Source organism: Solea senegalensis, linkage group LG3 (assembly GCF_019176455.1).
Source record: "Solea senegalensis isolate Sse05_10M linkage group LG3, IFAPA_SoseM_1, whole genome shotgun sequence".
In the NCBI taxonomy this organism is placed as follows: Eukaryota; Metazoa; Chordata; class Actinopteri; order Pleuronectiformes; family Soleidae; genus Solea; species Solea senegalensis.
In genome coordinates this window covers 29,808,576-29,831,988 of record NC_058023.1, presented here as the reverse complement: position 1 = coordinate 29,831,988, position 23,413 = coordinate 29,808,576, and the positions used below count along the sequence as shown (strand labels likewise).

At 42.6% G+C, this 23,413-nt stretch overlaps 1 protein-coding gene across 1 annotated transcript in view; it reads right to left on the bottom strand.

The window, feature by feature from the left end:
* The window catches only part of plxna4 (plexin A4), a 136,394-nt gene that overhangs the window by 16,418 nt on the left and 96,563 nt on the right, over positions 1-23,413 (bottom strand). Inside the window, exons 5-10 of the mRNA XM_044020942.1 lie at positions 14,900-15,023; positions 10,815-10,968; positions 8,570-8,669; positions 8,284-8,398; positions 2,105-2,305; positions 1,232-1,328 (exon numbers count right to left, since the gene is read on the bottom strand). Coding sequence (XP_043876877.1) covers positions 1,232-1,328; positions 2,105-2,305; positions 8,284-8,398; positions 8,570-8,669; positions 10,815-10,968; positions 14,900-15,023 — 791 coding nt within the window. The remainder of the gene's footprint in view (positions 1-1,231; positions 1,329-2,104; positions 2,306-8,283; positions 8,399-8,569; positions 8,670-10,814; positions 10,969-14,899; positions 15,024-23,413) is intronic.

Below are 23,413 nucleotides of genomic sequence, written 5' to 3'. Positions count from 1 at the left end.
CAACAAGTCTGCCATTTTCTTTTTAATTGTGATTAGATGCATGTGTGATCCATCCATCAAATGATGCCCTGGGAGCTGCTTCCTCTGCAGTCAAAAACAAAAAAAGGCAGGAGGTTTGATAGAGGAGGACTCCAGTTCACGTACCTCCCGCTCGGTGTTTGCTGCTTCTTTAAATCTACACTTATGCACAGGGGTATGTTTTGTAAAACTGCATTTGACTCACACACACACACACACAACTGCAAACATACAACACAAAACACACTGTACAAACTTTGCCTTAGAGCTCAGTGTCTTGTTGGCATATCATCTGCATTTTGTTAAAATGAGCTGTCTTTCTGTCAGAGGACTACAACCTGTGTCAGAGGACTACAACCCCCCCCAGCATGCAGCTGTTTTCTTGTCCCAGCACAGATCATTCACCATGGTGGATCGCCAGTGGCAAATCTAAATGTAACTCAGCAGCTGAACGCTGGATACGTATGGATATTTGGATATTTAGCACTTTGTTGTCATTCCACATAAACTCTGAGTAGATGAAGGATTCCACAGAAATATATCTAATGGTTTAACCTTTGATTTCCTGTCAATCAGTTTGATTTGATTTAATTCATAATTGTATGGTTATTTATTGCCATTACTACCCTATACTTTTCGATTACTGCATGACTGAAATGTGTGCCAGGAAAGTCCGCTGCATTGCTGAGATGAGAAAACAAAAAAATGAAATGAAGAATGAAGAGAGGCCGTGAGATTGAAAGACTGCCAAATATCCAGAGAGATGTTGACAAGGCAAATAAGAGAAACAGCTAAAAAGATATGATATTTGGAATTCCAAGTCCAAGAGAGATAGACAGACAGGCAGACAGACGGAGGCAGAGGGAGGGGAATGACTGACTAACAGAAGTCAGGTGAAAACAGAGGATGTGTTTAAGTTAACCACTCTACACACCAACATAAGGGGACGGATGCTGCACCTCAGCCTCACCACCTGCCTGTTGCCATGGAAACCGGCTCCAAGGGCAATAATGGGGAGGCGGCAGCCTTACTGTGTGTGTAAGTGTTTATGAGTGTGTGAGTTTATCGCTCACTATGTCGACTATACGTGTGCAGTTTGTTGTAATAATAAAAAATACAAAAGTGTAAGTCAGTCCTGTGTGTGTGTGTGTGTGTGTGTGTGTACATGCTTGTGTGTGTTTGTGTGTACACACATGCCAGTGTGCATGCTCACCTTTGTTGTGGGCAGGGTTGTCAATGCTGAAATCTCCGTTCCAGATGACGGTCAGCTCCACGGGAAGACTGCTCATCTCCATCCCATCATAGAAATACTATCGCCATGGCAACCACAGACGGAGGGAGACATGGGAGAAGAGAGCGTTAGGCAGCAAGTATAAGAGCGAGCGAGAGAGAGAGAGAGAGAGTGTTGAGCTACTTTAAACTGTCTATTATATCCAAGTCCAAAAGCCTCTGCTGTCACAATAGTGTTTTAAATGAAAAATGCATCATCAACAGGTGGTTGTACACACACACACACACACACACACACACACACACTACACACAGCAGAGAGCTTCCCATGAAAAGATTATTTCTTTAGCTGGTTCTTTAACACCAGCAGGAGTGTGGAGGTTTGACGCTAGAATCCTGATTTTCCGCTAAATTACAATTTCCCTCCTTCGCTGCTCAATCAAAGTACAATATTTGGATTGTGCTGTGATTATCCACACAAATCCTACAGACGTCTGCACGCGCAGACACTGACACACACACGGAGTGATAAAGACAGACAGGAAGATGAGATGTTATTGTATCAACACATGATTTGCATCAAGAGCAGCATAAAGCCCTTTTTTTTTTTCATGCAAGTCATGCTGTCAACGCACAATCCAGTCAGTAAATGGAGCCTGATTGCAGAGACGGCTGCGTAAATGAAACAAAGTCAGGCTCTTGTCTCACGGCCGGGCTAATAGAGCAAAAACACTTCAGATGGAATGACTGTATCAGAGAATAATAGAGTAGGCACGGTTCATGGAGGTGGGATATCTTTGTGATTTTGGTGTGGTGTGAGGGTGGGGTGACGGGATAATGACACGCACACACATACCGATGTGTTTTGACACTGCACTGAGGAACTGTTGAAGCGCAGGGCAGGAACTCGGTGTTCGCTCCCCTGGATGGTCAGCACACACTCGTACCCTCTCTGACCAGACTGCGGCTGGGGAAGGTTCTTTGCTCGCAGCGTGATGGGCTTCACCACGTTGACTGGAACCAGGATTCTCTCCGCTGGCAGTAGCTGGGGACACCCCTGCAAGAGAGACAACAAGACAACAAAGGGATAGTGAGCACCCGCTGCTCTTCTCAGTGGGGTATTATGCATAATTGTTACCAGTTGAGCGTTACTCGGGGAGATCCTGCGGTGCCATTTTTTGTGCTTTTGATTAACTGAACCGTTCGCATTCTGCGCCCGAGTGACAGTTAGTGTCTTTTTCTGATGTTCCATTGTTGTGAAAAGGATCCACACCAACAGTTTTAATCAATTAAATCTGCATGGAGACACCGAGCATGAACGCTAGTTGCACCAGGAGGAGAATTCCTCAACCCTGACAGACAGACTATTCATCATTTATCACAACCACCGAACAGTACTTCACCAACATTCATTTCATTTCATTCCATTTAATGACATGTTAACTTCAACTGGGTCATGTTTTTTAATGGCTCGTATTATTATATGTGCGTTATGGCATTAAGTTGCATGAGTTGTGGGGTTCTCGCTCAGACGGACTTGCACACATTCAAGGGCCAGTTAAAATAGGCTCTCGACAGTCATCATCCACAGGAAGTTAAATAAGTCATACAATAAAACATGCGGATGCGATAAACTCTCACTTTGTATTTGAATATTTTGGCTGATATTGTCATGTTTTCCCCTCAAGTGCCTATGGATCATCGTAAGGTTGATGGCGGCAAAAATGAATGATACGGAGAGACAGAGAGAAAGAAAGAGAGCAGGAGAGATTATCACTCAGCAGTTGGAGGTCTAAAATTAACAGCCAATCAGTGTAGGTATGAGTAACTGGCTAAATATAGAGCACCTATGCTTGAAATGAGGAGATAAACAGAAGAGAAAAGGAGCACAGAGAGGACAAGGTGGCAGGAGTGGGACTGACAAGCAGACGTGAAAGGTGAGGAGCGATTAAAAAAGGGGGGGAGGGGGTTTGGATCATAAATAGGAAAGAAGACTTTCTCAAGTGCTTTACAAACTATTTTGTGTTTTCACTGAAAAGAGAAAGAGAGGGAGAGAGAGAGAGAGGCACAACAAGACGAGAGCGAGTGCAACTGCAAAACGATTAAGCGCGCGCAACAGGGGGAGCCTGAGCATGTCAAAGAGGCAGAAGGAAAGAGGGTGAAAGGAAGGAAAGGAGATAAGGTGAAACTGAGGGGAGTGAAGCATAGCGTACGTTGAACTGGGCGATAACACTCGTTTGAAGTTCATTAAAAGCCCCTTGATTGGGTTAGGCCTAGTGACTGACTGGATGGCTGCACTGTGGTGGTGTTTGGGGGGGGGTTACACTGTAACACTATTCAAAAAGTCATTATAGATAAATGACACACAGGGTGAGTGAGTTCACTAGTGGGGGAGAGGAGGCACGAGGTGGTGTTTGCTCTCTCCCAAATCTCATTTTCCTAAGAACGAATAGTCATATTTGGAGAATGAAAATGAGAGTACACGGCAAAGAGAGACGCGATCCATTTTTAATCACATCTCTTCCAGTTAATACACTTTTGCATAATAGGGACAATAAATCTGATCTGGTGAATGAGCGCACCGGAGTGTGACACATTGTAACACGGTGACACGCAAACATTGCACCGATAGTGGCACACGCATTGATGGAGGGGGGGTCAGAGGGCACGGAGCTGAAAATGACTGTTTCTTTTTGAATACGAGCGCAACACAAAACACAACAGCATCATCAGCCTTTATGACAACATGTCACGGAAATACACACATCTAAACTGTTTAAAACACCTTTTAATTACCCATGCAACTGCACACCATCGACATACTATGTGGTTTCTCTTGGTGTTGATCTTAAACATCTTAATCCTACGTCTTACCATTTTAATGTGGTGACCAAAGGACACAGGAAAACAGATAAAATACCAAAATTAATTATGCGGAAAGGAGCCCATAAGCAAGCATGTTATCATTATGCACACTCCTCTCACGCGCCGCGACTGCTGACAGCAGGTCCCGAGCTATAAAGCGAGCTTTCAGTGGAGTGGACAAACACATGTGCGTGTCCTCGTTGGCTACTAATGCCGGCGCCGTTGGCAGTGATGCTCACTGTCGCCCCTTTAAGATTCATGTCAACATTAAGTTGATCTAATGCCAGTGTGTTTATTGCTGCTCTCCACCCTCCCGACCCCCCCCAACAACTGAGGTGTGATAAATTACCGTAGGCGCAAACGTTGAATCACCACACAGATACATGTACACAAAGTGCACACTGCATAAACATGCACGGCCCCATAAATATCCGCACGCTCGCTCCGTGCCATCACACTGACACAAAATTAAAATTAAACAAGTGCGGCTCTTCACTGTACCAGCCGGCTGACGGCTCGACTCATACGATTCAAGAGGAGCACTGGAGTGTCATATTATTGAATATTTGAAGTATTATTTCACTGTAGTTTTTTTTTACAAAATTAAAAGGGAAAAACACTGGTGTTTAGTGCAATCTCTGTAGTGACACCAGTTGTATCTGTCGTGCTTAAATGATGGTTGATAAAAAACAACCAGATTAATTAAGCTGCAGACCAAATTGTAAACATCTTAAAAGTTCATTATTTGGTGGTTAGACCAAATTAATCAACTGCAACTATCACTAGAGGTGACTTATCTGCTGTGATGTGTCTTTGTATGTGAAGATGTGAACTTCACTGACACTACAACATAATAAGCCCTGACATTTGAAAATCAACTTTCCCTCGTATATAATTATCCTTATTTTTCTCTTTCTATCACATACATTTTTCCTGACCTCAGTTAGGTCCGCCCCCCCCATCCCCCCATATCATTTATCTTTCTCTAAACTAAGTGTGTGTGTTGTTAGGCCTATCTAGCCCACTGACCGTTCTCATTTCTCTTATCAACTCCCTCTCACCGTTTCTCGCTTCCCTTCTCTCTCTCTCTCTCTCTCTCTCCTGACGTCTTTTCTTCTCGGGGACCTTCTTAGATCGGATAATTAGAGAGTGGTGGGAGGTGTGAAGGGTGGAAACGGAGACAGTGACAGAGAGTAGGACGCAGAGAGAGTGGGAACTGTGAACGTAAAAGCCCTTGGCATAGTTTGAAGAAAAGGGAGGGTGCGAGTTAGAGGGAGGCAGGCCCATAATTACAGCAGTGTAAGGTGTGTCGATGAAGAGGATCCGCAGTTTTTATACACGTACGTACACACACACGCGCTCTGGTTACCAAGAGCTTCCCTTAACTGGCCTCTGTTTTATCATCTCCTACAGAGCCTCGGGCAAAGACACTCCACAGCTCTCTGTTCACCCTTCCTCATTCCCTGCTGCTCCTCACCTTGTTCCTATCCTGCTGTTCAATCCTCACTTCTTTCCCCCAAATATCGCCTCCCTTGGTCCTTCTTTTCTCTCGTCGTTTGTGGTCCCTTTCAGTCTTTTAGAGGGAAACGTTTGATATAATAACATGGGCTTCGCTCAGTCGCCTGAGCCAAAAGATTTGGCTATGATGGAGGCATAAAATGTGGTGGGCTTTAAACCAGACCTAGGCTATATGAAACATTAATCACTGGTCATTTCCTTCACATTTAGTTCACGTTCATGTTTTTACTCCATAATTACTTAACGGACTCCTCCATCAGTGGTTCCCTGTGTATGAAATTGATTTGTCCATGAATCGAACCAAAGCACCTTCCTCCACAATCCCCGGCTAATACAGGCAACTAGCGGCTATTAGCGCCCGCATTTAAGTTCTTTAATGAAATTAAATTGATCACTTCATCGATACGTTCCTGGTTAATAAACTCCGAGGCTTTGATCACCTCAGCGCGGCCAGGAAGCGACTATAGTGCGAGGGTAAACTAAAGTATTGGTGAGAGATGGTTAATTTGAACTCAGTAACGGTTATACTCGTTGTGTGTTTTCCATTTCCCTGCCAGCTGAATATGTTAGAGACACGCTTGGCGGTAGATCAGGAAATGTACACGCTGTGTTGCAGACAGGAGAAGAGAAAAAGGAAACGTTCCCCCGTGGTTTTCATTACACAAAGAGAACAGGAAGTGTCCTCCGTCTCCTCCGTTGGTGTTAATATAAGCGTGAATGCGGGGGGAAAAAAAATGGCTAAATAGGCAGGTACAAACAAAGACTGCTTATAACCTTCAACCAACTCGGTCCAACAGCTGTGGTCAGGAATCACTTTTGATTGTTTATCCAGACAAAGCAGTGTGCATGTTCTCCGCCGGTTATGCTCAGCAGAATATCTTAGTCCTTGAGATGTGCCGAGGACAAACGGGGACGTGGCCTTGGCTAAATGTGCAAAACAGGCAAACGTCTGATCCACGTGCCCATATCATTGCTGGCATGAACAAAAAGGCACCCACAATACACCCAGGCCTGGCTTTACCTTCGTCCTGCTGTGCATACTAACAACAAGCTCAACCAGTAGGGAGATTTGCCTGGCCTCAGTCATTAGCATAGAGTTAAGGGATTATTCAGATCACTGCATGAAATCCCTTAATTGTAATAGTGCGCAAAAAGTTCATTTACATGAGAATGAGGCCGTCCCATTTTCATGGCGCAATGTTGACTTTCTTGCTTTTCGTGATATTTGGGAATGAATGAATCAGTGAATGTTTGTTTACATGTTTAAATGACTAATTCAGAGTTTGACGACCAAACGTCTGGCAGCAAATGCATGACCTTGGAGTTCGGGGGTTAATTAAAAGCAGATTAAAAGCTATTAAGCCTGGAAAACACCTGCTCTATATATACAGAAAAAAAAACAAAAAAAAACATGTCAGAAAACCAAATGACATTAATGTGCCAAGACCAAATCCCCCTCTCTTTATTTTTGGTTTCTTTTTAGTGAGCAACACAACAGGAGGGGATTCACACATTATTATCCACAGCCAATATTGACCACCAGCGTCTGAGTTAATTGAAAAAGTAACCCTGCAAAGACTTAGGCTCCGATAATGGGAATTTTGGGGGAAGAAAAGAAATAAAAAAAGAAAAGTAATATAGTCCGTGCAGGTTGAATGGCTCTGGGGAAACATGGGAGGAATAACATAAATTGAGAGTCGACTGCTCATCAAAGGAGGCAATCTGGCCGAGCTTGTCCCCGCCTGTTGTGCGGCGTCTGCCAACGCCGACGCGAACAACAGTGATCCTCTCCGTAGCTCACCTCAGGCGAGGATTAACAGCACTCTAACTCCGTGTACAACCCTCCCCTCAAAACTAACGTCAATTAGAGTGCGGGCAGGGAGAAGTGTAAACACCCCTGTACCACACAACAACATACAAGTGCATAGATTTCTACAGATCAGACGGAACACAGGTCCACAAACACTACAAACACAGGCACAGTGGTGACGGCCACCACTGTGGCAGCTACTCTAAATCAGAGTGAGACCTCTCTCGCAGAAAGGGAAGTGGGCGGGTCGGAGGCATCCGCTGAATGTACCCCCATCCAGCGAGGAGCATGTCCTCAGCAGCAGAGCAGCCTAATTACAGTGGGCTCTGCTTCGACGGGAATAGAACCGGCTGCCAATACTATTGATAATTCACACAGACTCGGCTGTTGCGGGGAATAGGGATGGGCAAGAGGAAATGGCTCAGTTTTATTAGCTTCCACTGGCCTTTGATGTGTAATCAAGAGCCAGACATGCCAAGAGACTCATGCCAGATGGAAGCACTACAAGCTGAAAGGTGTCTTGATCCTTTTAACATAACTCTTTTTTGAACGTGAAATCCAGAATGATAGCTATTAGTCTCGCATAGCCAAACATCCCCACCCCCCAATTTATTTCACTGTGTTTTATGACTTGGCAGACCCACTCAAAAAAAAAGGCTGTCTGGAGCTGGTCAGCTTCAGGGATTCTTGGACAGGAGTTTGCTTGTCCTTGCGCCTCCAGACAGAGATTATAGTAGAAATGCCTGGCCTACAATGACCAGTGTACTCTTCTAGTGCCACTTATGGCCCGGAGTTAATCAAAGTACGAGAAATAAGTCAGAAATAAGCGGTTTGAAGCTCACCTCGGGATTCTTGACTCGTCCCTCCTGGAAGGAGCATGTGCGAGGGTCGTGGGTACAATCGTGTCTGTATTTACACCAGTGGCACTGGTAGGGACTACTCACACACGACAGACACCTGCATGGAGAGCAGAGGACAGGGAAGGCAGTGTTGCAAATTAATATTGAACTGCAACGAATATGCCAATTTTAACCACTTTCAACAATCAGTGTATTTGCAAGAAAATCCAACATTACACGCCAAGGGAAACTGACTTAAATCAACTCCAAATGCTTAAAACGGACTTACGATTTGTGCACGCTGCAGTTGTAGAAAACAAAACTGGTGTTTGCGAATGCCAAGCCCGTCTCCTTGGATTTGAGATAAAGCTGCACAATCTGGTGGTCTCCTGGTGGCGAAAACAACAGTCACAGTCAAAATGAAGTTTGCAATGGCATGAAAGTAAATACAAAGACAGCTATTGCACAAAATGGTCTGAAGCACACATGTAGATACACTTTTGGGACCGCTGCACCGCTTTATATGATTGTAACGTTATTCATACGCTCACATATTGTTTTCTTTTTATTGATATTAAGATATCGCCATGAAGGAAATGTGACAGTAACGCTTTGAGCCACAGGTGCTGAGCCTGTTGCAGTAGTGAGCGTAGTATCTTCAGAGAGACACAGGGTTTCTTGGGTTAAATCTCTCTATCCCTTTTTCTTCCCCCTCACAAGAGACAATAAAAGTTGGTGCACACACGCCTCCCTTGGGACGGAGAATATTCTCCTGGATAAGTCTTTGACAAGGTAAAAGGAGGAAGACGACGAATCAAAAACTGCGTGTGTGTGCGCGCGTGCGTCTGTGTACAAGTGCAGATTTGTGTGAAAGCTTGCGCCTCATCTGTATTTGGTGTGTCCTTTTGTCTGGCCCTAATGAAGGCGTTCATGTTTAATTCAACAGCACATCCACACATCTGACTGCTCTCCCTCTCTCTACCTCTGTACCTCCCTTTCTCTCATCACCACTCTATCTCCGCACACAGGTCCCTTCGCTTCCTTCCACCGTGCGACTCTTTCTTCTCCCTGTGTCTCACTCCATCTCTTTAACAAAGAAGGAATCATTCATCAATCACAGTAAAAGCACAGCTGACAACGGATCTGTCCTAATTAGGCCACCTAAATGTTACCTTGAAGCCTGCTAGGACTATCTTTCCTCCCCAAGCTTAGACTAATGAGGTGTAGTAAAAAAAATGGAAGACGGTTTGAATATAGGCAAAAAAAAAAAAGAAAAAATTGAGATATTCTCCTCCTTCCTGACGCAGGAAGGAGACATAATTGTGTGAGTTTGTGGCTGTGGGTAGCACACAAAGCAAAAGTGTCTCAAAATACACATTTACCCATCTACATCAGCAGATTTACATGTGAATATGAGTAAATATTGATATAAAGGTACCCTCAGGCTTTCTACATCTGTGTGCTGTTTATCTGTGGATTACTTTATTATAGTGCACGCGTGTTTCATTTACTTTCTCTACATACACTGCAATCTTTCCTCATGGAAACGACATCTTTCCTCATAGGAAACCATTTTTATTATGAGCTCCCATGTCTCATCCTCGGTTACCCTTTGTATGTACATTTTAAGCACCAATGATGGATCACAATCTTTTTCTTTTCTGTCCTTTTTCACTTTTTTGCTCATTTTTCTTTCTTTTTAAAAGAAAAAAAAAAAAACTATGGAAAGATGGCATCTTCATTATCTTAACATGAGGACACACTGAGGGTTGGTAATGAAGGATTGCCTGCCTGGGGACAGGACTTCCCAGATGGGAGTGTGGTTCAATTAGACCAGGCTTAGTCAACCAAAGCGAGGGGAGGTGAAGTAATATTCCCCCTTTTTTGCTTGTGGAATAAATAACTGTTTGGCTGTTTGCCTCTTGAAGGCAATGGAAACAGTGACATTTACTGCAGGGACCGTGTAAGCTCTGTATTAGCAGAAACTTGGAACCGTGCAGCTTGATATTCTCTCTTTTTCTGCACTCGGGGTTAACTGGGGTCCCATCACTCCCTCTGGAACACATCCACTTTGAGGTAGGATGGTAAACAATCTCACAGCAGACTAATAAGTAATGTTCACTCAATTACTAAATACGTCCTCGGGCAGTGCTCCGAGGCCCGCACAGTTACCGATGGCAACGAGATAACAACATTTCATATAACACGGGGAGTCCTAGACAGCACGTTAAAATCGATGGCTGTTCCCTCCCGTGACAGACGTGCATGATTTCAGAATCAAAACACGTGGTCTAACATTGATTCTGGCAAAGCTGCTTCATATACTTTTATTAATATAACATATTCATATTTACTTAAACGGGTGCTGATCCTAGAGTCTGTAGGTGCTTTGAATTTAGAGATTTATAGCAGGCAACTGTTCATTTTATGTGGTGTTAAAACCACTAAACAGTATTGTGTTATTCATGGATTTTTGCTCATAAAATTACAATCCCACTTGCTTGCTATTATTCAGGCAAGAGTCATAAGCTCACCTTTGTCGACAACTATTCGCGGCATCTCTTTCTCAGCAGGTGAAAAGCACTTGATCCGGTTTCCATCCACCAACCCGTTCATCTCAGCCAGGTCCTCAAAGCTGCAGCTCACACCCGCTGAAAGTTCGGGGACATTGTGGGCTTCCAGCACCAACTGCAGGACGACAAAAAAAAACGTAGACTTTTTGTGAGTGTTATGTAAAAATTTAGCATCAAATAAAGACAACAAAAAGAAAATGAAGTGCAGTTTCAGTGCCTTCACATTGACAATGTCCATTATGACAAAAAAATCATAAATAATGTTAGTTTTTTCTTTAATTATAGCAAATGCAGTTTCCCTTATCACACATATGTTAAAAAATAGTGGCTGACAACCTGTGGAACAAAACTTTACAACTGTGGAGTAAAGAATAATGGGATAAAGAGTAAAAGTCTTCTTTTGAGCATTTTTTAGGCATGTCTAAATATACATATATATATAATGCACTGGAGCCACAGTTAGCGTAACTCTCCCCACACTAAATCACTTCTGCTTCTACTTGGTAACACATTTTCCTGCAGGATGACAAAGTCAGAAGAGAGACATTTTTCTTACTTTTTTTAACACTTTTGCAGGTATTCAAAATGTTCAATGTTCTTCTTCACACAGGACAGGCTGACATTATCATTTACTCTAGTTCACTCTTTAACTAGCTGCGTGATAAGAGTATAAACTGGTGCCTTAGCAACTAAGGTTGTGGGGCACAGATTAGCCAAATAGTAAAGAACATAAGTTAGTTGAGTCTTTCTAAGGAGAAGACAGATGTAAATGAATGTTTATGAGGTGAAATCTGCACACATATATACAGTATATATATATAGATATATAGAAAGAAAGAATAATGTTATGTGGACATAAAATATAAGATAAGATAAGATACTGTCAAACTATTTAAATGAATGACATTACACGTCAAGCTTAAATAAATTCCTCTACCTCTAAAAAAAACCCCATTTCCTCAAAATCGTTTCATTGCAAACTGACCAGCTCATGGTCAGGCATAAACAGGTTAGATCTGTGTCCCAAATGTTGTTATATTACTGAGAATGCTGCATCTGTGAGCACTTCAGATCAGTTTCAGTGCCAACATGTTCTTCAAATAACAAAACGTTACTCATGAGAGGCACAGCTGCAAGTTCTGTGCAGATCTGCCCTATCTGCAGGACGATCAGTGGCCAGAGGCCAGCAGAGTACTCTTGTGCGAGGTGCTCTACAGTGCATCCAAACAACATCAAACCACTGTTGCAAAAAAACAAAAGGACTTAATTGACTCAGATCTGAAATCTGTGTCACATGCTAGGCTGCTAGTGCTACTAGCTATCATATTGCCCTGTGGCATCAATGATCTGTATGGATTTCCCGTTTAATCTTAATGTCCTGACAAAAATCTGTGGTTTTATGAAAGAAAGACAAAAAAAATAAAGAAGGAACGAGGAGCTGGAAGAGATGGAGGAAGCCGACTGAATGGGCTGAAACTGTTGCAGAACAAAGCAGGGACAAGAGGGAAAGAAGGAAGTAGCAGGAAGGTGAACACAAATGAGCCGGTGAAGAAGTGAGGAGATGAGGAAAAAGGCTGGACAGGGACAGAAAATCGGACTCGCTGGGAGATATATAATGCAAATGTCCCACTTCATTTGAAAATGCTGCGTAAGCTTGCTGCTACTCAGGGAAAAGAAAAATCTTCAGGTGGAGTAGGACGGGACAAAAAAAGCACCGTCCTTGAAAGAGGAATAATAATAAAAAAAAGAGGGTCATGGAAGCAGGTGGAGTGGGGTCATGACCAAAATATACATATTGATAGAAAAGTGTGTCTGCAGGGGGCCTTGATCTAGGCATTGATTTGAGGAGCAGTGCGCAGTACACTTGCGACGCTGAAAGCTGCCTCAGCACCACAGAAGGGCTGACCTGCACTGTTTTTATATTGCTGTTTAATGAAAAGATGGCAGCGCGGCTGTGAACAGATACATACTTTCCCACATAAGACGGACACAGCGTGACCAGGTGTCTATCTCTTGCATATTATCGTCACTTTCAATCATCGCTCTCTCTCTCTCTCTCTCTCTCGCTGGCTTTGATTCAGTTTAAAGAGGGAATAAAGCCCAGACCTCGAGCTTCCTCAATTACATTTGGAGCCGTCGCAGCAAAGCGTGGCCACAGCAGGGCTGAATAAATATGTAAATAAGTCACTCACGTTAGCAGAAACACCACCTTTGTATAGTTTCCAAAACACTGTGACTAATGCTGAGGATATATGATGAAGATGGGCTGTTCCTGTTGCCATGGATAAGATTATAATCTTTTTTTTTGTTGCACATTTTATTTAAAAACAGACAGACTGAACAAAAAAAATGACTTACAAATTACAAAATCTGCCTACAAAAGTCATCATTACTCTTGTTATACTTATTATTATTCTGCATGCTTTATTGTAAAGTATATAATACTAATTATATTATATACTTTATTAAAACAACAGTACATGTATGCATAGAGAAGCGATTCCTCTGTAGCATAACAACAAAAATGCCAGGACATTTTGTCAAATGGCTCTGATTTCGGCAGTGGCAACTATGTATGTGTTCATCCTATGAAATGCTCTGGTTTCTCTTTTCAAACAAATATTTAATAACACAAAGGTTAAGGAGGAGCTCCTGTCTATCTGGCAGAAGCCTCTGACCTGCAATCATTCGGACGGGAGATCTGTGGCATAGCCTTTGGGTGCAGCCTGCGTGCTGGGAAAAGGTTAAACACTCTCTGAAGGATCAGGCTGGAGCAACATGACACACACACACACACACACACATGTGCACCCCATGAATATCATTAGAGTGATGCAGGGGTTTACCGCGGAAAACCAGCGGCCCCCCGTGACCCCCAGACACGCATGGAAAATAGTCCTTCCTACTTAACCTGAGAAAAGCATATGAGATAATAATGCACTTGTTCCTGTCAATTCAATTTCCAAACCATCATTAAACAGGAAATGGGAAATGTGACATCACTTAAGGGTTGTTATGGTCACATTTAGCAATAAATATACACAGTAGTTTTGATGAATAAAAACAGTCAGACCCACAGGGATATATATGTTTTGGTAGGTGTTGTGCAAGGAGGTTAAAGTGAGGAAAATACAGTTTAAACCACATCAGATGTAAAGAACGATTATTTTCATAATCAATTCATCTCAAATGTCTTGTTTTGACCACAAACAAGATTAACTTTTCATGATTTCTTTGTTATCCAGAGCAAAGAAATTAAGAAAATATTCACACTTCAGAAGTTTAAACAATCGGAAATCTCGTTTTAATCATGAAAAAAACTTCAAACCGATTAATCGATTATCAAAATAGTTGTCGATTAATATAGTAATTGATTAATAATCGATAAATCAATTAATTGTTTCAGCTCTAGTAGTCTTTAAATTATACATAACCCCACAAATTACACTGCAAAAAGTAGACATGACTCCTACAACAGTATGCCTCAATTCAGTGCAATGGATTACATTAATCAATACTTTTCAACAATCAAAACCCTTTTAAATCTTGGAGCTGTTTGACAATTAAAGGCCCAGAAGGAAAGTGCAGCAATCACAATAAACACAGCTGTCGTTTGTGTTTGTTGTTGAGTGTTTCACTGGACAGGACTATAAGTATAGTTTTGCAAGTTCAGGATTAAAGGACGCGTGTTGGCAGGCGGTAAAATGATGTAAAGCTGGATTAACACCAGGTACTAATCAGAACCTAAAGCATAATTACATCACGCTACAAATTATGGTTGAGTGTAATACTGTCAATCTGCTTTTCTTTCTTTTTCTTTTTACTTACTAAACAACACATTCACCAGTCAACGATGTTGTTTGCAAGAAGGCTTTACTGTGACAAATGTTTGCTTCCTTCTTCAGAGAATAACAGGCTCGGAGAAATAAAGCAGTCTGTTAATAATCCTGCAGCAGTAATGCAGTTAGGACGAATGATGTCACTGAATAATAGAATAAAAAACGCTATGCGTCTTCACAAACACATTTCTTGGTTTGTCCACTCACCGTTACACTGAACTGGGACACTGAGATGTTGTTTGGGTGGACACTGAGATGCACACACTGCTTGATGTCTGATGCGAAACGCCGGGGCTCTGACGAGCGCTCACATTTCTCCTTTCTGGCGCACCTGAAAACCAAAAAGAAAAAAACCAGAAAACAAGAGAGGCGGTGTTATTCACGGATTAAGAATTCACACACATACATGCACATGGTAACCCGACCTGGGCTTTCCCCATTTCCACCTGTTGGCACCTGGGAAAAAGAGGATAGCCCCTCCCTCCCCGCCCCCCCACCCCCGCTTCCTGACAGACAGACAGCATTAGAGACAGATTTATCATATTTCCTCTGTGCAGTGCACTTGCTACAGTGGCCAGTGAATTGAAACCCTGTCTCAGGGGAACGGGAGCAGTTGCATTTAAAACAATGGTTGCTCTATATGTGGAAGTGGAACTGGTCCACTGGGGAAAGAGGTAGGCCTCGTCTTTGAAAAGCTGTCTAAATGACTGGCATTCACTGGCAATGCCAAGCACAGGTGGGGACGTGGATGTTGGAGGGGCCAGGGATGGATTTTTAAAAAGAAATACCAAACCAGGTGGTCTAATCCAGTCCATTTCAGTGGGTTTTGGGAGTTGGAGAAGTGGACCCTTTGTGCTGTAAGTAGCTTCTGGCTCCTGTTCCAAACACTATCCCTTGACATATACGGCAGGGTAATTCTTGAAAGCCTAAACGGGCTTTTAGGCGAGGTGGCACATAAAAGCTGGAAAGCATTCCCACCAAACTCTTGTGGGAGAAAGTCTAAATAAAGACGAAGTTCATTATTTTAGGAAATGTGCCTGATAAAGGTACAGTATATCCTTTGAGAAATTCTGACTTATTATATTCCAACCTAAACTGATACAAACCTTCCAGAAGAAGCCACATCCACACACTTTCAACTCATCTAATCCCTTCGTAAACTTAATCCAACTTTAATCCCATATTGATTTAGACAAAAACATGCAGTGCAATTAGCACCCCGGAAAATCCACACAGAGAGAGAACACAAACTTCTTTAGAGAAATAAAAGAAAGGTAGCTCTCTCTATAATGAGAGATGAAAGAGAGACTGTTGAGGTGTTAGACGTCTGAGATACAGTAACACTTGATGAAGCCAGAAGCTTTTTATCCAGAAATGGAGAGAATAACGGAGGGTGCGGTCTGACCTGACACGAGCGTTGTAAAGTTAAGCAGCCTAACGTGTCGCAAAGACGGCAGACATAAAGAGAAAGAAAGGAAGAAATAATCTATTTGGTGGAGGGAGAGAACAGGGGTGCACGGAAGAGAATTGAAAGGAGAGCAAACAAGAAGCAAGATTTAAAGCAAAGGCAACAATTGTTAGCTTTGTGTGAAGCTTTCGCTGCTAAGCTGCGTTTGAGTAGTGGTCTAATCGCTTCAGCGTTCTTTGTGCTTCTTTATCGCTCCTGTCTGTTCCTCCTTCTCTTCCCCTGAATAAATAAAACCAAATCATATGAGCAGCCCCTGAGCAAACAGCCCACACAGATAAGCCACAAGTGCACACTTTCACCAACAAATGTATATATATTATAGGATTCCTTACGCTTTCAAAGGACAGAAATCCGACTCACGTTAACAGCATCTTCACACGCAAGCAATCAATTTCTTAAAATACCACGATGTTTGTTTGAGACAAGTATTAATACACCAAAAATATGCAATTAAATATCATGTATTTTTAATACCAACTATTAACTCCTCCAGCAACAGCAACTTTTGTCATGTGTGACAAACATAGTGGTGCATTAGTAATGAAAAACAGGCTAAATAGATGTTTTATCACTCTAATAATTTATAAAGCTCGCTCACACTAAATATACATCTAAATACTTTCCTGTTCAACACCTTTCAAATTATAATGGATATGAATAATGAGTAAAAGGGCATAATAAATGAATACCGATTAGATTTATTCAAATAATTCTAGTATTTATATGTAGTTTGCTTGTAAATTGTATCACAGGCGCATGGAAGTGTCATAAAGCCCTGCAGGGACAATAAGTTTCATCTTTTTGAAAGAGTCAGAAGGTCACAGATTTGCTGGGCAGGATGAAACAGCCAACAGGTTGGATGATTAGCTTTCAAAACCCCAGACATGTAGCATGCAGGGAAGCAGTTTTTTCTCTCTTCCTTTTATCTCTCTACCTCCCCGAGGGATGAGCAACAACACCACAAAAAAAAAAGAAAGAAGAAGCAGGCTTTTGTCATTCAATTCAATGAGCCCACTTCAATGGCGCTGTGAAGAGTCCCGTCACAGATGAATACACTTACAAAACACAGGGTATTCCAGTGAAAAAAAAGGTCCCGAGATAAGTCTCTCTGCAGCTCACTGCAATGTCATCCGCTGACTGTTTACCTCACAAACAAACATCAAGACGGCAGGGAATTACTGCTGTCGTGATCGGTATCCAGAGTGTTTTTTTTCTTTTCTTGGAGAAGACTTTATTTGCACCTGCAACGTTCACATTTTTATTGTGGAATAAACACTCTTTCAGTCAATGACACTCCTACTTTAATGTGTTTTCTTTCACCAATGTGAAGGACGTGGGCACATATATATTTGATTTAACGTCAGCGGCCGCGCTACTGTGAAGAAAACAGTGTATGTAGCTTTGTCGGGGCTGATTTAAAGACACCGCTTACACGCTTGAGTCCATGTAAGAGGTAGGAAATTGTTTTCAATTACTACGTAGCTAGACCTTGGAAGAAAAGACTGCGTCATTTCAAACTAAAAGAAACAACCCCTCCCCGTATTAAACACATCAAAATGATTTTGATTTCAAATCTCTCTTGTGCACAGACAGATGTCCAACACGGGTACACAATGGTGTCGTGTAGCGCTGTTTGAATGACATTAAGAGAGAACGAGCTGAAAGGATTAGACTGGCTCTGAATGGAAACTAATCTGCGCCCTTGTTTTATCCCAGCCTTTGATAAGGTGATACAATTAGAGTGAGAGTGAGACGAGGGCAGGAGGACGAATCCTTCGCCTCTGCAATTGATTCTGATGATGCCTTCATGGCCATTCAGAGCTGGACGGTCTTGTAGATAACACTCACCCCACCGTGTTTGTCATTTGGCCCCTGTTTAATTGACCATTAGAATACAAGATATCAGTATCAAACACACAGAGTCTTTTCTATAGTATTTTGAAGGCATGAGAACATTTATTTTCAGGCTTGAGCCGTTTTGGCTGGAAGTAGTCAAGTATCAACGGGGCACAGGTTGCAAAGCTCAGGGGAGTGTAGAGAGAGAGAGAGACAGGGTGCAGGTGTATCTGGCCATGGGAGACTTCAGGTGTAATGCATATCTAATGTGAGGCATGGAGAAGGTCAAGCAGGCTGGGGAAATGAAAGCTATTAAATTCTTACAAAGCTGGAGGTCCCGGGCATCCTCGGCTCACGTCACTGGCACATGACCGCGCAGACTCACGCGCGGCGGCCGCACCTGATCTACAGTTTATACTGAACCGATCGGCAAAGTACTCGCGTATAAATGTTAGAGCTTCAGCGGCCGCACGTTACAACTGAGTTAGCGCCTTTACGGCGCTGTTTGGGTTGAATCGATACAAAACAAATAGGCAGTCTGCAGCCCCGACTGAAACCCAATTACCATGCTGCCCATGCATCATCAGACACTATATGGAATCCTATACATACTAATAGCCTGAGGCTGTATATGCTACTGTAGAGCAGGAGCCATGTCAGATTCAAATGACACAAATCTGCATTTAGCCCGGCTTCATCTTTCACTCATATAATGTGGACACACACACACACACACACACACACACACTCAGTGTCCCTTCCTTACTATCATTAAGAATGTTGGTCCACAGAGCAGAAATCCGCATGAAGGAACAAGTGGGGGAGTCATTACCTGGCCCACTGGCCATGACCCTGCTACTACCTTTTGTGGACACACACACACACACACACACGTTCATATGCCAGTGTCTCTCTAATAACCCCATACCCGAACACATAGAAACTGCAAAAATGTCTGCCCTCAGGACGAAAACTCTGTGAGCCATCCCCATTCCAATGCAAGAACACCAGCTGAGCGGAAAATTACACAGTAACTCTGCCGCTGAGTGTCTGCATAGGTGTAAAGTAATGTCGGATAAAACGGCCTCTTAACGCTTGTACAAAATGAGTCAATATACATGTTTAACAAATTCCAAAAACACAACGCGGGCCATTTGCATTCATTATTGCCGGTAGCAGCAACGTCCATAAATTCCCTATTTATTATTTTATGCACACAAACAAACGAAAAAGGATTGATGATCGTCCCTCGGGGGCAAACAAGAACTCTTTCACTCTGCCGCAACCTTTGTTGCCTCAGACTTCACCACTCAGTTGTTAAGGGGGCAATGCACCATTACAGAACTGGTATCCCACCCTGAGTTGTTTCATATCCACACAGCATGAACAAATCTCAAAATATGAATTCTATGATTAAGATAGAGAAACAATCTGCAAACTCTCATTCCCATCCTCTTGCTCTTGCTTTCACCACCAGATAGCTTCACCTCCTTTTGACTGTCACCCCACCACTCACTCATTCTCTCTGTCTCATGTCTTAGTCCCCAAGCCTTCTTGCTCCAGTGGATAAAAGCGAGACACCTTCCTCTCCTCTCTCTGAGAATGTGTTTCAGTGTGCATCTTTCCTTCCCAGTGTTTCCCTGTGTGTGGTGAGGTGACAAAAGGTGACAGAGAGCAATGGTCTTGACTTAAAAGTGAGTGTGTAGCTGCTGTGTGTGTGTGTGTGTGTGTGTGTGTGTTGGTGGTGGTGACAGTTTAGAGGGAACTGGAAGGTGCAGCGCTCCGTTCCATCCTGATGCCCCTGTCACTTCCTGGCCTTGTTCCCTTCTCTCAACTTCTCTTAGCATCCAGCAAAAGGAGGAGGAGGACGGTGGGGGGTGTCGTGTTGAAAGCAGTCACCCATACTCCGGGGGATGACCATCCCCTCCCCTGGGCATAGCGCCATGAATGCAAGGATCTCAAGATCAAAGACACAACGCTGAATAAATTTAACTTTGAGAGTTGACCGAGTCATTTTTGCACGGTTGAAAACCAAATCCAGCCCTTTCGTTTAGCTAATGATCTAGTTTCTCATACAATGATAACAATGAAAATACTATTTTAGGCCAGTTTATATTGATGCCAAAATAATGTTCTACAACGGTTGTAACAAAATAACGTTAATGCAACCAAAACAGCACGTTCTACAAAGGTTGAATGAAGGTTGCGAATGGTGGGTAAAGTTAGGGGAATATTCCTGGAACCAAGGGCAAAAAAAGGGGCAAACCTTCAGGGAACATTCCCGCAACTAGAAGTTTTATGTTTATTTTGACACCAAGATAGTTCACACAGAGCTTGTAATTGCAGAGATTTACTCTACTTAGTTTGGGCATAAAAAAACAAAGAAAAACAAAACCAAAAGGTTGTAAAAACAAGAGAATGTTCTATAAAGGTTGAATGAAGGTTGTAAATGTTGCGTAACGTCAGGGGAACGTTCTGGGAACAGAGGGCAAACTTTCAGTGACTGTTCCCACAACTAGAAGGTAACGTTGCCAGAACGTTCTGGGAACCATTGTCTGTTTCATGGATAAATCAGTCTGTAAAAAAAATCCGATATTTCCATTGCTTTCACCTATTTTTCTGCCTGTATCATCACAACTTTCACCAATAATTCCAGGGCTAGCGCTTTGCCGCTACCAAGCACACTATGTCCTAGGTAGCAATCTAATTGTGGCACTGCAGTTTAATTACAATTAGTGTGGCATACCACAGTAATGAGCGCACTGTGGTAACGGATGACTGTGAACACAGCGACAGGTAGTGGCCGTGCAGAATTAATATGAGGGAGACAGAAAAACCATTCAGTGGATTTTGCCAATTAGCTTCTCCCTTTGAAAGGTTACTCATTTGACAAAAACCAAGACGCCCCGAGAATACAAAGGATTTAGAGGACAAGAGGTTTTGCAGCATGACTTGCAAGTTTTATCAGTCCTTCTGGTTACTTTGTGACTTATTGATCAATCCCAAGCTTGTACACATGTCTGAAAACTGTTTATTAAGACAAGACTATGTGGCAAATGTGATAGTACAAGCTATCATTTGGATTCCCACACACAGTGGTTGTCAGGGTTCACTGAATTCATAAGGCACGAGAGTTCGTTATTGATTGTGTACACAGACCTTTTTTGGAATGAACTCGGGGAGAAGGTTTTTGCCCGTGGTCGGTGGCACCGACAATTTTACTGCTCCCATACTGCTTCAAGGGTGAGGAATCGATGTTTACGAGTGTTTCAAGGAAGAGAGGAAAGGAGTTAGGAGTGGGACAGGGATGCACTTTATGGATCAAAACGCAGCTCTTAACACAAAATGTACTGGGATCTGACGCACGGCGTTATAGCGAGGGAACGAAGCAGAAGTGTAAAAATGTGAATAAGTTTAAGTGAATAAAACAGACTGAATGGCTTGAAGTGCAGTCACACATAAACAGGCTCGCACAAACAGAATGATACAGTCTGACAAGCCTGCTGCATATGGAGAGTGGGTTGAATGATGTGACAGTGGGAAAAAAAATAAAAATAAAGACAGAAAATGTGAAAAAGGCAAAAAAATGATTTCAGCACTCGGGGAACGTTAACGTCGTCGCTGCCAAAAGCAGAGCTTGAGATAGGTCATCCCTGTTATTAACGTGAAGATACAGCAACATTAGCGCCACTTGTTCCAAAATGACACCAATATCACAGAGTAATGTGAGATATTCTCAAGATCCGTGCCAAATAAGATGACATTCAATTTGACAATGCTGCTTCCCCAAATATGGTTTCCAATCTGTCCGGCTGTCACACGTGACGGGCGCTGTGACAGCTTAGTTAACCACTTACAAAGCTGACAGCTGAGAGACCAGCATTAGTGGAGGTGTAACATATCCATAACCTACTGTAGCTGCTACATTTCTGCGCCTTTCTTGAAGGAATTGGAGTGTGGATGGAAACGACACAGCAGACGAATATGTCACGTTAGACTAGCTCTGCACTGTAAACAAACAAAATCAGCAAGGCTTAAAAAAAAAGCCAAAAAACTCCAGGCTTTAGCTTTCACAAATCAAGTCAAGTTTCATCAATCACAGGCAACTGGACTAAATATCATTCAGCTGATTTTGTCTGAACAAGAGTCTCACGCGGTATACATAATAAATAAATTAAACAGTATGTATACACTGATGACTGTTACTGTACACATCTTTGGTGTGTCAGAGGTAAAAGACTGGAAGGAATGGGAATGATGTGCTCGGAGATGTTCACCCACGGAGCGAGACAGACATTAGCATAAGTTGTAGCCTTCAGCAGAGGAAGAGCCCGAGTCTTGACTTTGATTGGCCGAGACAGTTTGCTTGACAGGTGAGGCATCAGGTTTAGTTAAAAAACGTGGTAGAAGAAGACAGGATATACACTTATTATGAAAACCTGGAGCATTTTATCTATAAAAACAGCAAACACCTTTACGCTCAAAGTCAAACGTGTGACTGATTATAGCCGCCACTTGCTTACATCAAAATGGCTGGTGTTTCGTGAAGGACAATGACTTCACAAACACTACACACACACACACACACACTTGCACACTATCCACTCCTGTTGATTTTCTCCCCCTATACTATTGATTGGCTTTCTCCTCTTCTTGTTCTCTAACAGCTCCTCTCCACTGATATATAGAGTAAATAAAAGCAATGCTGATGAGAGGAGAGTGTAGAAAGAGAGGGATTTATAACACACACACAGGGGGAAGGGAGGGAGAGAGAGAGAGAGAGAGAGAGAGAGAGAGAGAGAGAGAGAGAGATTTGATTTGAGAGTTTGATTGCACATGTCTGTTTGCTTTCAGAGCAGTGAGGTGATTTCAAGGTTGATTGGGGACAACAAACTATATGGAAGAACACTTTGCTCCTTCTAGTACAAATAACTGTCAGTTGTGCGTGTGTGTGTTTGTGGTTGTGGTTGTGTGTGGTTTCTACATTTTGGCCTTTTTTCCTGCAACTTGTGCAACAAAAAAAGCTTTTGATTTGTAGTCAGAGAGTCCGTTTTGGCAGTTTTTACCACGACCAGACATTTCACACCACGGCACTGCGATGAAACAAATCATCATCTGTAAATGTTCTACAGGGACGGAACCTGTAGGTTTCGTTCCATCAAATTGCTGTCAGTCATTCATTCATTCATTCATTCATAGACGCTCACTCAGTGGCCTCCCTGTGGCCACATAATATTATAATGTCAGTTTAATCAATACCAGCTATGACTGATTAGGAATCTTGACCACCTGCAGAGGTGAAGGCAAACACCGCAGCATTTTGTGCTTATGGTTTATGAAGTAAATAAAATCAGAGTGCTCAGAATTCTCTTAGCATACATCAGTGGAGTTGTTTTTCAAAAATGGCCATATGCACA